We start from the raw sequence: 16,416 nt of genomic DNA, 5'->3' as shown, positions 1-16,416 counted from the left end.
CCTGATCTTTGGCGAGAAAAGTGCGAGTAATGCTACCAAGAATATACAAATAAAAAGAAGATCAAAAAGGAAACGCCCAACAGATCTCACAAAGGACATAACCTAACAAACAAACACTCACCACACTAAAGAAATAAATCAATCAAATTCGAAGATGGTATCCCACTAGGGGTAGCCATCCACATGTTATATTATTATACCACTATAATATTTTACCAAATGTCCTACTGGACAAATTGTAAAATGTAAATAAATAAATAAAAAAAAAAAAAGAATATACAGGTTCTGTGCAAGTTCCAGTGATACCCGAACGAACTTCGATTAGGATTGACAAGTCAATATAACTATTGGGACTATTATAATTCAGCTATTGAGAACACGATAAACATGGAAAAATTATTTCTATCATCAAATTCTCGCAGCTGTTTGCTCCTTCGAACGAAAAGATAGCTGTGTTAATGACCCTCCAGTCATCACTTGGCCTCTTACTTCATGCCCTATGAACTTACCACATTAGCAGTTTCGTCTCCATTGTACTTTCATATCCATCGAATGTATGTACGCGTATATGTGTACACGTGTGTGTGTGGATGTATGTATGTATCTGCACGGTACAGATCAGCCACATTCACTTGCGAAAAATGTGAAACAGTTGAGTCAGTATGTTGAGTATCTATGAGTTCTCTCGTCCTGTTGGTGTACCAGTATGTAGGTTGGCTATTTCGTTGGGAGAATCATTTGATTAAATACTTACAAGAGGGAGTCACAGTTGTGGAAATCGCATTTGAAATGGCACTATGTACCAGCTGTAGTTAACATTAACAAACCACTACACAGTATCATTCGACAACTGTTTAAATCTGAAATACTTTCCTAGAACATGGAAAACTGCAAATCTCTCCCCATGAATCCTCTGCAAGAAGATGATCTTATCGGATGATCGTGCTATTTGTTTATTACCTGAAAATAAGCAGAATATTCTAAGCCACAATTCCACCAAAATAAATTGAAACCAATAAGCTCATTATGTAACTAATCTACCATAAGCACAACATAATCCTCGAAACTCGGCACAGTTTCAAGCACAACACAGTTTACATTTGACATTTGTTGGGCAAACAATATAAATCAATGCTTCGGGCAGTACTAATTGACCTGGACGTAGTATCAGATATTGCGTGAGATGGTGGCCTTGTCTACAGATGGCAAAAAACAAATACAATAAAACAAATATAATAAATATCCATCAAACTCACAAAGGCCCACGTAAATGAAATCACGGGCAAAGGTTGATACAAAATATGTTAACAAAGGCGATCTACACGACAAAGCTAATATCATAAGAATTGACCTCCTCATACTGAAAATAATTAGAAACCACCGGACCAAAGTAAGAGACATCGAAGATAACAGCTTAATGTTTAGTTCCACCTACCCTTAATACTTCGAAATTACAAAATAAACTGGATACACCTCGATCGAAAAATTCGTACATTTAGAGGCGCAAGGTCTGATTCAAGATTCAGAAAATATGCTTCTAATTTACCATCACAATCGAAAACTACAAGACAAAAGAATACTTCACGAACTGAACAACTATTCTGTTCGACTTCAGACATTGGTTATTGCGACAATTATAGGAAGAATACCAACCTTTATTGATGATTGACCTAAACCACAGGCGACAAGCAATGTACTCAATAGAATTATGTATGCTCTGCGCATAAATACATATTATACAACTGTATATGGCAATTACTATATATGTAGATTAACATAATAAGTATATGTGTGTTTACTATAGTTTGTATGTCTTTGATAGTATTTAGCCTTAGTTATTGATATATTTATATTAGTACTGATTTATATATAGTTGATTATATTCTTCGATTAGATTTGATTATAATCTTTAATTATTGATAATATTTAGTCCTAATTCGTCTTTGTCTTAGCTTCAAGTCTCGATAGAATGCTACATATTGTAAACTATTTGATTGCCCAGAAAGTTCCAAAGAGTTGTCAGAAAGTTGCCAAGAAAGGTTGTGGAACAAAATGCCATCTATATAATTCAATGAATGTATATTGAATCGAAATGTAAATTGGAACGAACTTTCCGGACAACCCAATAGTAATAGTATAAAGTTATGGTAGTTTCTTAGAAAGCTGCTAGTTCGGATTCGAATCCAGCAGAAGTTTGCATTTTATCTATTTTTTTTTTTATCATTTAATAATATATGTACACTTGTGAATGAGGCGATTAGGATAATATGTTAGGTTATAAATGCATTTTCAAGTTTGAAATTTGTGTAAAATAATGTATAATATGTGGTATATAATATGTAATATGTAATACAGTATATAATGTTTATAAATATATATAATACGTAATATATAATATTTCCATGGTAAGATTCGTAAAAAAGAGAAACGAAAGAAAACAAAAAAAGTAGAAAAATAAATGAGAATTAGTAAACCTTCTGCCGGATTTGAACCCGGACCAACCGCGTAGTAAATACGTATTGTAGCATTATAGCTACAGTACGTTTTGAAGCATATGTGTCATATATCTAAGTTACTCCGTCCATATAAAGTTTAAGCCAAGATATTTAAAAAACGAAAATCCATTTTAAGAAAACCTATAAGGCTTTTGTAACACTATACGCGTACTACAACTTTCACGTAGTCCCATTTGTAGAGCGATTTCCACACCTGTATTTTCCCCTTGTTACTCGTCGCTATCCCGCCACCACGACTGCGAGTAGATTGTGCAGAAACTGTAGTTCACGTGCTTGTAGTTACGAAGTCACGAGTATAAAGTGCCATATTGCTATGATAAGAAAGATTATTCCACACCCTAATACGAGACCCTTGAATCATTGTTTGATGTAAGCGGTCGATCAGTGCGTAACAGGAAAAATGGCGGTTAGTTTGCCTGTCAATCTGGCCGGCCACTGACAATAATGTAAGAAGTGGGTATTGCTCTACGCCCACATGCCTATTGAATGCCGATAAGAACATAGTGGATTTCTTGTTAAGCACCGCATGTGCCGCGCACAGTCACCATGAGTATTTTAAGAAAAAGGTAATTATATTAGGAAATCTTAGTTGATTTGAAAAATTTTCAGTTATATATGCTTGTTTCTTCTTTAGATTATATGAATTCGATGATGCACTAAACGCTGAAGAAATAGATCTCATTAATCTCAAACGATTATGCTTCCATGGTATGTGTTTTATATATGTGTATATATATATATATATCTTTTAATCTTCTTTGTGTGTCACAGTGGATATTGTAATAAATGGATGGATTAGAAAAGCTTACTAATTGATGGTCAATTATTTATAGGAATACCGGATGAAGGAGGTTTGAGACCTCTATGCTGGAAACTTTTATTAAATTATCTACCTTCAACAAGAGCCAGTTGGTCAGAAACGCTTATTCGTAAAAGAACGCTTTATAAAACGTTTATTGGTACAGTTTGTTTCTCTTATTTGATTTACAGTTAAAGATCACATGGAAAAATATGATAAGTTAATACCAAACTCAGATGGAAAGATAGTTCTGATGTGAATTTAATTAACAGCATATTGAATTTTATTGTTCTTCTATAAAAGATAAATATATATATATAATATATAAATAAAATGTAACTCATGATGTTTTTCACCTGTGATTTTCGATCATAAAGGTATAAATAATGAAATAGTCAGTAATGAAATTGGCATTGCAGAGGATCTCATTGTCATGCCAGGTGAAGCAAATAGTGATGGAGAAAGAGTAGATGTTACACTTCACGATCATCCGTTAAATTTAAATCCTGATAGTAAGTGGCAAACCTACTTTAAGGATAATGAAGTTCTTCTACAAATAGACAAAGATGTTAGGTATGTTTTTGACCATATGATGTAACAGTTTCTTATGTGTTAGAAATATAATGAATTATATTTGTAGGAGATTATGTCCAGATATATCGTTCTTCCAACAAGGCACCGATTATCCACGTAAAGAGATTGTAAATGCTAATGGACAGAGACGTTTACATCATAGAGTGCAACATACAGTTTTAAGAAGTGCAAATGTAGAGAGAAAGGGACTGGGTATCACTAAGGTATTTCATATTTAATGATACTATAAATAAAAAATGGTATTAATGTTGATTCTTATGCTTTATTGCGGATGGAAAGCAGCAGGTAACGCCGTTTAACTACTTCAATTTCATATCTTAAATTAGTGTTGTGAAAAAACTTCATTTGTTTACCTATAGATAGCAGTATCTATTAGAAAAGCTACAGAAGATTATGCACCACTAGCGGAAGGTGGTGAAGCTCATTGGGAAGTTTTAGAAAGGATACTCTTTCTGTATGCCAAATTAAATCCAGGACAAGGATATGTACAGGGTATGAATGAAATTGTTGGACCTATATATCACGCATTTGCTTGTGACCCTGACCAAAACTGGAGAGGTAATCATTGAAAAATACACTTTTAAATTCTTTATATTTCACATTTACATATTTCTTATAGAACATGCAGAAGCAGATACATTTTTTTGCTTCACCAATCTGATGAGTGAGATCCGTGACTTCTTTATAAAATCACTGGATGAAGCTGAGTTTGGAATAAATTCGATGATGGGTAAGCTCACAACTCAAGTCAAAGTTAATGATCCTGAAGTTTGGATGCGTTTGCATCAACAAGAATTATGTCCACAATACTATAGCTTCAGGTAAGCTAATAGAAATAATTTTCTTTTTTTAGAAATTATTATTTTTATAAATAAAAATTATCCTCTCTCTAGATGGCTAACGCTTCTTCTCTCACAAGAATTTCCATTACCCGATGTCATGAGAATTTGGGATTCTCTTTTTGCTGACGAGAATAGATTCAGTTTTTTGATACATATTTGCTGTGCCATGATTTTGTAAGTATCTTTTGTTGCAATAAATTTTAGTCCCAAATATGAATATAATTTAAGCATGTGAAAATTTTCAGACTCTTGAGGGACCAATTACTTGCTGGAGACTTTGCTACAAATGTTAAACTTTTACAAGTAAGTTATATTTCCTTTATACCACATAGAAAATTAAAACTGAATGTACTTATACCTTTTGCACTTAAACGAAAAAATTATTTTCAGTAAGATATCCTTCGAAATATTATTGAATTTAATGTAGTAATGTTTATTCTGATTTTGTTTTAGAATTTTCCTTCGGTTGACATCCAAATAGTACTTTCTAAGGCAGCTGCATTGGCAGGCAAAAGTCTGAACTCATCGTAACGTGTAATAGTGCTGTTTCGTAAAGAATTGAAAGTATAAACGAATCGTTTGGAATGGAGTGCTTAAACATCCTTCAAAGGTATATATTCCTAACGCTGTTATACCCTTTGTTTCTTCTTATTTCTCTCATTTTCTCATTTCTACAATGCAAATTATGATCTTACACATAGGCCTGAGCATCCTTACGCGAACAACTTATCAGAACTAAAAGAGTCGTTCTAAATGGTTCGCATAGATATATACATATATAGATATAACGTAAATATCGTATTACGTGTAAGAATCGTTGAAAAGTAAAATGATTTTAAACAACGTTTTATACTCCCAAAATATAAAAATTTTTCCATTTGTATGTATCTGGGAGGGCGGGATTGGTAGAATCTGAATTTGGCTCTCTGTTTCTTTATTAATCGAAATAAAGAGACTCATTTAACCCTTAACAAGAAATGAAGTGAGTTGTAAACTCAATGATTCTTATCGCATTTCTGCAGATATATTTAGTTATTTGTTATTGATAAGATTTATACTTAAGTATTTTTTCTTTATTTTTCTTCCTAGAAAATTGATTGCACTTTAGCATGTTTAAATTTACATAAATAAGTGAGTTTAAATATTTTATGTAACTTAAATATTAAAAAGATGTTTCATTTAAAAATTTTAAGTTACATTATCGCCATTAATCTTATTATTATTATTTTTTTTTGATTGAATGATTCGATTAAGATATATACATATAAATAGCAATAAAAGAAAGGAGCAAGTTTACTTTTAAAAAGTAGACATTTTGAATAAAACGTACTTTTGTTAAGGGTTAAGAAAAACATAATAACTGTGCTGTGAATGAAAAATTCAGCCATCTAATCTTTGTTATGTCCAAAAAAAAAAAAAAAAAACGAAAAGAACAAATGTTTGGATATTCAAAAAAGCATTTATTAGTAAGTTGAGATTTCATAAAAATTTCTTAACGAAAAAAGTGTGAAAGGTAATCTAGTAGTTATTGAATAATTACAAGAGCGCAGAAAGAAAATAAAAGATGTGCGAATGCGTCTGTAATACTGGCTGATTCGACATACATTTTGTAATCATTAAACACTAATATTATTATCGTTTGTACGCGCAATAATTACGTACTGTGTTTAAGTGAAATATTATATTTTGTAATCTTATTTTTGTAATGACCTGCGTCGTTTGTTCTGCGTTTATAAAATAAAAAAATGTTATATTTGCATAAATTGTTTTCTTTACAATTCTATATATATTCTGTAACCCACCTTTTCTGTCTGTTTATCTCAAACTTTGAAGTTTTGCGATTTCTTTTATTTATTAATTTGCGAATGTTTTACCATTTAAGCATTACTTTCGACGTTATCGACTGAGTATAGAATAAGATTGCACCGCCAGCAGTGGTTGAAGTAGGAACTAATAGGTAGTTAAGTGAAGTAGGATAAGCAATAAATAAAATGAATTGAAACTAGTGAAAAAATTAGTTAAGAACACATGGAATTTTAAACAGAATTGTATAAAAAAAATATCCGCAAAATAACTATCGAAAATTCTGAAAATTGACATCAAATTCCAAGAATTATCGACACATTGTTACCATCTTCAAGATTGTATACTCCCTATCTTTTTAAAATTTTTCGCTTTTAAATTTTCTTGGAAAATGATACCATTTCCAGGAATTTCAGAAAGTTTCGAATACTTTTTATGCTCTTTTATTCTCTTAATATTCACCAATTTTGTCAATTCATTTTTTATAACTTATTCCTTAGACTAATGGAAGTTAAAAAGGATTTGAGGATTGTGGATGTTGGTGGGATTTTAAACAATTAAATGCTTCGTCAATTTGCAGTAACCGTATAATTGTACAATAAATTCATTATTTTCTGTACAATAATTTGTGTAATTACGTAATTCTGCAATGATTTGATCCTGCTGTTTGATCGATAGAGCCAAATCAACTCTTTTTTTTTTATTTAAGAGGGGAGATTTAAAGTTTATTGAGTCCAAGAATACAGTTTTAGGTACATATTCACAATAAACGGTGAAACCAAATCAACTCCTGTCATGAGAAAATGATCAAAAACTTGTATGCTCGTACGGCGCAGGGTTTTGCCGCTCATTTTCTTATCACCGCTACGAACGTGGTTTCGGCCAACTTCGTACGGTGTCGTCAATATTCGGCGGTGTTCGAATGATACTGATTGGTTCGCTATGTACAAATATTCCACGAATTTGAAAAGATTCATTCAAACACATATTAATATTAATTTATTGTTACAGATAGTTGCTAATATTTGTTACTCTATGATAAACTATTAGGATGGCTGTGGTTTCACTTTATTAAAATAAATGCATACTTTGTAAAGGAAATGAAGGATTTAACAAAAAAAGATTGTAAATACTATATATAAGATTATAAGTAAGAATATAATAAGAAATTAAGACTAAAAATATCTTAATAAGTTTAATGTCATGAAGTAGAAAAAGATGAAGATGGAAGTAAAGCTAGATATGTAGCAATCAAACTTCACGAATCTACAATGCAAAATTCGATTTCTATATTATTTAATACAATTTATATATAAATCAACAATTTTGAAATTTCCAATTTCTTTATCACGAGTAAAAATGTTATTTTAGTATCATGGTTCCTATACACATCTAAAATTTATAAATATCCACATGGATCGCAAAAATATTCCATCATATTTAAAAATAGATCAAACTTCATAGATGAAGGCTCGACAAAATTGAACCAACGATTCAAGACTTGTCTACCATCTTGAAATCCTCGTCTTCGATCTTTCACCACCATAAGATTCTATTTGAAAGAACGGGTCCTGGTTTCGTTGGAGAGTGGTCGAACCGGTTGTTCCAAGGCATGCCTTCAACTTCGGACAACCTATCCTGGAAATTCCCGTGCTGTTGCATTCATACGAACGTTAAACAAGATAAAGAGGTGCTCCAATATCTGTGCCCTCATAGGCGGAGTCAAATGATCGAATCCCCAATGACCTCTAGCTCGCGGTTCATGGATATATTATCAAACTCGAAACATAAAACGCGGATATAAATTAACGTGGACAGTCTTATTACAAGCTCCGGATCGAATCTAACTTTATATTATACATACCTATATAATAGAAATCGTACTATATGTTATGTACATATTTATACCTATATATATAGGATATCCTAACCTAAATAATAATTTCGTACACGTTTTCTTAAGAGAGCATATGAACATGTTATTAGTTTCATACATAATCCATCTCATTTATCTAACAAATAACTCATTTATCTCGTTTCTTTTATAAAAATATATCCTATCTTTCATCAAGCAACCCAGATACGTGTATTCTTACAGTTTTCAAATAATTTCTGTAACGTGTTTCGCAAGAAACGAATGTATTGCTCAGGTTAATTTGTACGATGGAATAGATATTCAAGATTTTTTTTTTTATTTATTTATAAAAATTACAATCAATTCTCGCGTTGAGAATTTTCAGTAATTTTTCTGACAAATTTTTCTGCCTGGCGCAGTGACATGGCTGATTATTTATATGTCGGGTTATCATTAGGATTTAAGGCGCGTAATGATTCTTCGTTTGAATTAGCCATTGTTTTACGAAACAGAGAATACATTTACGCGAATAAACAAGATTTTACAAAATATTATGAATAATGAGCTTAATAAATGATAAGATTAACAAACGATAAGTTTAACTAATAATTAGATTAAAGAATAATAAGTTTAACGAACAATAAGAGGAACGAATAATATGACTAACGAATAATAAATTTAACGAATAATGAGAATTAACGATCGATAGGTTTTACGAATAATGAATTTAATTAACGCTATTAACAATGTTCCGGGGTTCAAACGAATCCACGGTCAACGGGATAACTCTTTACTATGCGTAGAATAATTTTAAACACAAAAATACGATTGCTGAGACACTCGGTAAATTGCTCGATGTATCACTTTCCAAGGCGATCACACGAATCAATATCTGATGAAAATCTTTTTCGCTATACGACTGCATTTGTTTGTTACATGCTCGCTGGAGACATCGAGAAGGTTCCAATCGTTGTTGCTAGGCAATTTCTGTCAAAAGTTTGTTGTATACTCTTTGGAAACATCGAGAAAGATTCAAACGCCGTTACTAGGCAGTTTCTGTCTGGAGATTGATTCCTAATACAACGTCTATCCCATTATATCGACATCTCTAAAGTACAATTCTATGTGATTTCTAGGGAGAACGATACAACCGATCCACACCATCGTCAGGCAAAACGTTTATCCCGTGACCGTGGCTACGTTCGGCGACCAGTTGTCACCTCGAACTCACTTTCGCTTTCACAAATATCAAACAATTACAAATGACAATTGCTTAATTACAGTTATGATAAAATCTAGGCTAAAGCATTAGAAGGCTTCCTCAAAATTGCAAAGGGAAGGCTCCGCTTTTCCTTTCATCTCCGACATATAATAAGTTAATACTTATTATAGATAAGTATAATTTATAAGTAAGTATTATAAATAAGTGAATATTACTTAATTTAGATAACTAATTGAATCTAGCGTGATATTCAAGATGGCACGACACTGTCTATTCATTATTGTACCTTGCGCGCAGCAAGGTAATTCCTGTACCTATCTTGCACCTGTATCTGCTGTCAACCAGAACGTACTATTTGTACATCTGAAATTCATTTGACATTCTTGTCAAATCTATTCCTGGCCATCTATATACCTTATACCTTGTGCAGTAAACCTTATATCGAATTTTTCGCTTTATGTCACGATACGTGTAATTCATGAGTGATTGCAGTAAATTAAAGCTATCGAGAAACTTCGATAATTAATGCAATTTGATGCTGAAAGAATTCATACAAGAAATTATCCGGCAGTCGTCCAATCTTTGTTCCCGAAATGTGTACTTAGCTGCCTTGGGTTTCAGCTTAATACCTTTTCAATGGTCAACTGACGCTGCCTGGGTTTCTTCGGAGTACGAAATGCTATCTTTTTTTGCTAGAGTGAAGTTAGGATAATTTGCTCAGGCAAATTCGGTCGTAAAATTTTCCGGACTTACTATACGTGCGGTGACAAAGGTCCCTCGAAGGTACGGCAGTTGCGACGTAATTACCATGCAATAAAATTACTGCCGTTTAAATGCGGTTTGAAAACGTCGTGTACCTTTTGGTACACGAAGGAAAAGTGATGGACTAAACCTCCATTAAAAATAAGCGTACCTTATCTTCTTCCGTAGTTTTCACGAATTTCTTCTTTTTTTGGAAGGACCTTACCATTTTTTTGTCCCGATATTTTTTACTACGATCTTTTGTATCCTGCCGTCTGGTATTTTCAGTTTATTAATATTTACGACGCTACAGCGATAAAGTGCGTCCGCACGAATATGTTCATTACACTACCAGATTGTGTACTTTTATGTAAATTTATGTTGTTGCGAATGAAATTAAAAAAAAAAAAATACATTTGAAATTAAAAATTATAACTATGTAAATTAAAAATTATAACACTTTGGATAATTTATACGTATATTGGCGCGTGCATTTTTTAAGATAATTTAGATTTATTTGATTCATTCGATCGATGATTGGAACGATATGATTGATCAGTCTACTAGATAACGATTACCTGAGCTATAAATTTTATACGCGTAAAAGGAATTTATATTGTGCAATGTATTGTTTGGATACTTGATTTGGTAATCACGTCCATAAATTTCATTGAGATTCTGTTAATTTATTTGTTTGTCTATTAACCGATCATAATCATTTTATGATTATACCAAATACATAATAAGCGTTTAGGGAATGTGAATTCGAACTTCGTGCTATTTATTATTTTACTATTTAGCTTCCACACCTCCATCTGTATTAAACCTTTCTTATATGGTACTGTTTGCAATAAAATTTTACGACATCTATTTGAAAGAGGTATATATGCCGCATTGTATCGGTGAAGAACGATATTATTAATAATTTACACAGGAACGACAAGTTAAATAACACAAATGAGAATGATACTTATTTCTTCGCTTTTCCACTTTTGTTTTATCCTCTTACATTTATTGTATTTTCTATAATAATTATTTATTTCAGGAGGATATTATCAGGGGTACAAATATTTCTTGAGCTGCATGAAGGCAAAGAGCTTGCAGGTGCACATTTTATACAGGAGCAATACTTTACACGAGAACCACGCAAGTCAAATATCATAAACGAGAACGATATTTATGATATTTACTCCTTCGCTTTCCAAATGACGGTTTCAATTCTTTCCACAAGCTGTATCAGTACGACTTTTTCTTTATTCTTCTAGATTTATCGAATTTTCTATAATATTAATCTATTTCGATTAAACGTAACGATTGCCCAGGTATAATATTCGCAGGAGTATAATCATTTCATGAGCTGCATGAAGACGAAGGGCCTTTAGATACAAATTTTACACAGGAGCAATACTTTACACGAGAACCACGCAAGTTAAATATCATAAATGAGAACGATATTTATATTTGCTCCTTCGCTTTCCAAATGACGGTTTCAATTCTTTCCACAAGCTGTATCAGTACGACTTTTTCTTTATTCTTCTAGATTTATCGAATTTTCTATAATATTAATCTATTTCGATTAAACGTAACGATTGCCCAGGTATAATATTCGCAGGAGTATAATCATTTCATGAGCTGCATGAAGACGAAGGGCCTTTAGATACAAATTTTACACAGGAGCAATACTTTACACGAGAACCACGCAAGTTAAATATCATAAATGAGAACGATATTTATATTTGCTCCTTCGCTTTCCAAATGACGGTTTCAATTCTTTCCACAAGCTGTATCAGTACGACTTTTTCTTTATCCTTCTAGATTTATCGAATTTTCTATAATATTAATCTATTTCGATTAAACGTAACGATTGCCCAGGTATAATATTCGCAGGAGTATAATCATTTCATGAGTTGCATGAAGACGAAGGGCCTTTAGATACAAATTTTACACAGGAGCAATACTTTACACGAGAACCACGCAAGTTAAATATCATAAATGAGAACGATATTTATATTTGCTCCTTCGCTTTCCAAATGACGGTTTCAATTCTTTCCACAAGCTGTATCAGTACGACTTTTTCTTTATCCTTCTAGATTTATCGAATTTTCTATAATATTAATCTATTTCGATTAAACGTAACGATTGCCCAGGTATAATATTCGCAGGAGTATAATCATTTCATGAGCCTTTAGATACAAATTTTACACAGGAGCAATACTTTACACGAGAACCACGCAAGTTAAATATCATAAATGAGAACGATATTTATATTTGCTCCTTCGCTTTCCAAATGACGGTTTCAATTCTTTCCACAAGCTGTATCAGTACGACTTTTTCTTTACCCTTCTAGATTTATCGAATTTTCTATAATATTAATCTATTTCGATTAAACGTAACGATTGCCCAGGTATAATATTCGCAGGAGTACAGTTATTTCATGGGCTCCATGAAGACAAAGGGCTTTTAGGTACTAATTTTATGTAAAGTTACGAGACGTTGCGATGCCCTGATGTACCATCGTGTTTCCCATAGGTGCAATAATCAAGAGGTTGCGACTCACAGCCACTGCGCTGCAGTATAAGTAAATGTTCTGCATGGAATTTGGGATAACCAACGCATTCGAACGTACTAACGCCTTTTCTAATTCGGTCATCAAGGAGATCTTCTTTTAAGTTTGTAATTAATTCGATCTTTTGCCTTTTCATATTCATCAAAACATATAAATAATGTTTCTATGTATCTATCTAATGCTATCTATGAATTCTGTCGATTTTGGGTAATATATCTTTTAACTGACGCATTTATTTGTTTATGTTCCTAAACAGGATAATAATAATAATAATTGAAATGATGATAATCCGTCTATTGTCTTGTTTACCATTTATAAGCTAGATAATGACGTTCATTCGAAGTTTATGTGCCAATTTATAATCTCGCGAATTAGTATAATAATGTATAGTTTTATGTTTCGTTTGATTTATTATTTGATTATTATGATAAAGAGGTAAGTGGAGGCGGACAGAATGCGGCGTGTCAGAAGCAATTAACGTTTAAATAGAAGTAATATAGTCGTGAGGAAACAATTATACACATACATCGTTGTAAATCTTCACAATTTTGGAGTTAAATTTATTGTTAAATCGTGAATAATGTACTTTATAATTTGATTCGATGTTAAAATCTATCGAAGTATTTACTGGTGAGAAACTTGAAATAAATAAAGTGCATCATGCGGAGGGCAGTTGTAAGCGCTTGTGTACGCTTTCATCAAAGAAGCGTTTATAGCGCTATAAAAGAAAAAGGCATGTTTACGGTACCGATCATTAAAGTCAACTTGGCGAAGGAAGGAAGATGTATTCGTAAATTAATGTTTTTTTAAGTTCACGCAATTGTGATCTTTATACATACGTGTGCAAAAATATGGAAGAGGAATAAATGAAAAAAGAAATTATTTCGTCTTCGTTTCATACGTATATGTACATCGTTCTATACTAAATACACTGTCGCCAATACTTTTTGTAGCATTTTCACATACTCCTGCTTTCGAATGAAGCGCATTTTTAACAAATCCTACGTTTCAGTCTTATAAATCTACATAATGGGCAGTGAGCACCGCTTCTCTTAACTTGCAAGATTAATATTTTGTTCCCAATAAAACTGTCGAGTCACCGCGACTTATATACATTGTTATGCAAATATCGCTGTCTAATTGTGTTCTCAATGATTAGGCGTAATCTGCGTAAAGAAACGATTGACGCAAATGTCAGCGGTTTGAAAACTCTTTTAAGCACGCGTAATACCGCACGGAGATACGTGCCGTCACTTTTTAAATCGTTTATCTCTTATCTCGTCTTACGTGTATGCGTTTCAGTTCTTCTTCGCGCGAGATTTCTTTCGTACATCCTGTACTTGATTGCTAATATGATTTGATCGTTAACATGATATGATCGCAAAATATAATAACTGCGAAATTGCGTATAGTTAGTAACTACACGCAAGAAGAAATATGGACAAAAAATATCAAGGATATGGTTGGAATTCTTTTTCAAAATAGCAACTGTTAAACGGAAAAATTTAGTACAATAAATTAAAGGAAGAAATTTCTAAAGAAGAAAATTCGAAATAAATTCTTCGCCTTTACTTGTAAATTTCTTTTGTTTTTGGAAGGTGGAGAATTTAAAGTTCCTAAATGGCAGGTTCATTGCGACAACTGAATAGTAAATCAAACGTTTACTCTTACTCGAAGTGTCATTTTTATAGGCGATAATAAATTTTCCATTTCTCTCAGCTTCTATCTCTCTCAAGTTTCCGGACGAAACGTCGGTCCTTTTAAAAAGGACAATTGTGTGTATAGTTTGACAAAAGGCCAGAAAATATGCTTTGTTCTAAGTTGGGTTTTAAGCTCGTTTTAAGATAATAAGCAAACAAACAGAATTATAAAAGATGTCGTAGAAAGTAAAAGTTGTTAAATTGCACTAGGATGGAATACTAATGGTAAAGGAGACCATGTACATTTAAAAATTTGCAAAATATTTAAATGTACATAGTGTACGACAATGTATTCTAAACGATAAAATAAATTTCTCTCTAGACTTTTGTAATTGTATCTCTAAAACTACGGATAGACACTAACATTCGAATTAAGATAGTAAAACGTGAAATAAATGAGACGTGACAAACATTTACGCAGTAGAAATGTCAATGCTGACACAATTTCATGATTTATTGAAACAGTTACTTTCGAAACTTTTAAGGAGATGAATATAATGTGGAGCATTATCAGGCCAACGCCAGATGACGAAGAATGCAAAGCAGAAGGCAAAGGGAATATTTAGTCTGCCAGTGCAATGTTGTATACAATATTGCGTCCTATTTTTGATTGGAACGGTAATGTTCTAGGGTCATCCTTCTTGAACCAGCATCTGTGTATCCCTATTGAGTTATCTTAAACTCCGACTAAACTATTTCTTGGACCAAACATTTTCCTAATCTCTGACAGCGAAAATTATACAATACGGTACAGTCAACAAGCGGTCCTTAAATGCTCGTTGCCATTAGGGAAAATAGTTTGTGAGCCTAGAAATTCTTAGCATTTCCTTACTTCTTAGCATCTTTTCTTAGTGACTTCAAATTCTCTTTCACTTGTTTACAACGATGAAATTTCGTATTAAACATTTACGACCGGTGTAGTTTTGTTAATCTCAGCTGCAACTTGGATAAATATTATGAAATTTCTTGAAGATTAAAGAAAATATATAAACTGTATGTATCGTATTACATAGGTATAAAGAATCCTTAACTATGTTTCGCTTATACTTGTCACTTTTTAATTGTTTTTCATAAGTAAATATCTTTTAGAAGATATTGTATATTTATTTCTCATTCTGCGATTAAGCGGAATCCTGGTACTTCGTATTTTGTAATAATTATTTTTATAACAATTGAAATTTGTGTTCGCGCGTGTTGTTACAGATTTCTTTAGCATCGATATACATTTATACTTCTAACTACGTATACTACTCGCAAGTAGAGAGAATATAAAATATTTTTGATGTTTTAACACATTTATTTGCCTGTAATTTGCCATTATCGCTATATCATAATATTTTCGCGTCTCAAAAGTCGTAAACTAACCGTGTAATTATAGTGTTTATCACAACATGTGGCAAATAGCAGGCTTTAAGGAGTCCGAAATGATCATTACAAGATTTTGCGATGGCATGCTGACAAAGTGTTTGACCACTGGCAACTTCGACAAATATCTTTTGACGCGCTAGTACCCTGTAGATCATGCGACGAAGAGAACATCACGACGTCATGTTGCGCGAGCTAACAAAAATATGAACTAGTCGATCATTAGAAATTTTCCGGTTTTCCCGGTTATTATTCGCTACAATGAATGATGGATATATCCATCACCAACTAGATTTTTAATTGTTCTTACTTCGTGCGTAATGTCAATTTTTCAGATAGCTAGATATTAGGTAATAAAAAAGGAAATAAGTAAACAAATATGTAATAGTTCTAGATAAATAACAACAAAGTGT

At 32.4% G+C, this 16,416-nt stretch overlaps 1 protein-coding gene and 1 long non-coding RNA gene across 5 annotated transcripts; one reads left to right on the top strand and one right to left on the bottom strand.

Annotated features, from left to right (window-relative positions):
- Positions 1–253: 253 nt before the first annotated feature.
- Positions 254–2,561, bottom strand: LOC117207560. The gene is made up of 3 exons (XR_004487552.1): positions 1,042–2,561; positions 755–960; positions 254–690 (listed from the first exon to the last, which is right to left on the bottom strand). It is a non-coding gene; the product is annotated as an uncharacterized LOC117207560 (long non-coding RNA).
- Positions 2,562–2,742: 181 nt separating this feature from the next.
- LOC117207559 (TBC1 domain family member 13) lies at positions 2,743–6,428 on the top strand. Of its 4 annotated transcripts, XR_004487551.1 has the most exons (12): positions 2,743–3,082; positions 3,151–3,224; positions 3,350–3,475; positions 3,735–3,888; positions 3,956–4,112; positions 4,189–4,194; positions 4,269–4,467; positions 4,529–4,730; positions 4,803–4,925; positions 4,997–5,054; positions 5,205–5,361; positions 5,453–5,483. XR_004487551.1 is itself a non-coding variant. In XM_033447876.1 (11 exons), exons 1-11 carry the CDS (start codon positions 3,063–3,065, stop codon positions 5,280–5,282), a joined length of 1,197 nt encoding a protein of 398 aa, XP_033303767.1. In that variant the 5' UTR covers positions 2,743–3,062; the 3' UTR covers positions 5,283–6,428. The 4 variants fall into 4 exon arrangements, 3 of the variants coding, with proteins under 3 accessions (XP_033303767.1, XP_033303768.1, XP_033303769.1); XM_033447876.1 differs by having other exon boundaries at positions 5,205–6,428; XM_033447877.1 differs by having other exon boundaries at positions 4,192–4,194; positions 5,205–5,519.
- Positions 6,429–16,416: the final 9,988 nt, after the last annotated feature.

This window comes from Bombus bifarius, unplaced genomic scaffold, assembly GCF_011952205.1.
Source record: "Bombus bifarius isolate JDL3187 unplaced genomic scaffold, Bbif_JDL3187 scf7180000008038, whole genome shotgun sequence".
NCBI classification, from domain to species: domain Eukaryota; kingdom Metazoa; phylum Arthropoda; class Insecta; order Hymenoptera; family Apidae; genus Bombus; species Bombus bifarius.
The sequence above is the reverse complement of the archived record's forward strand: the minus strand, read 5'-3'. Positions and strand labels throughout refer to the sequence as shown.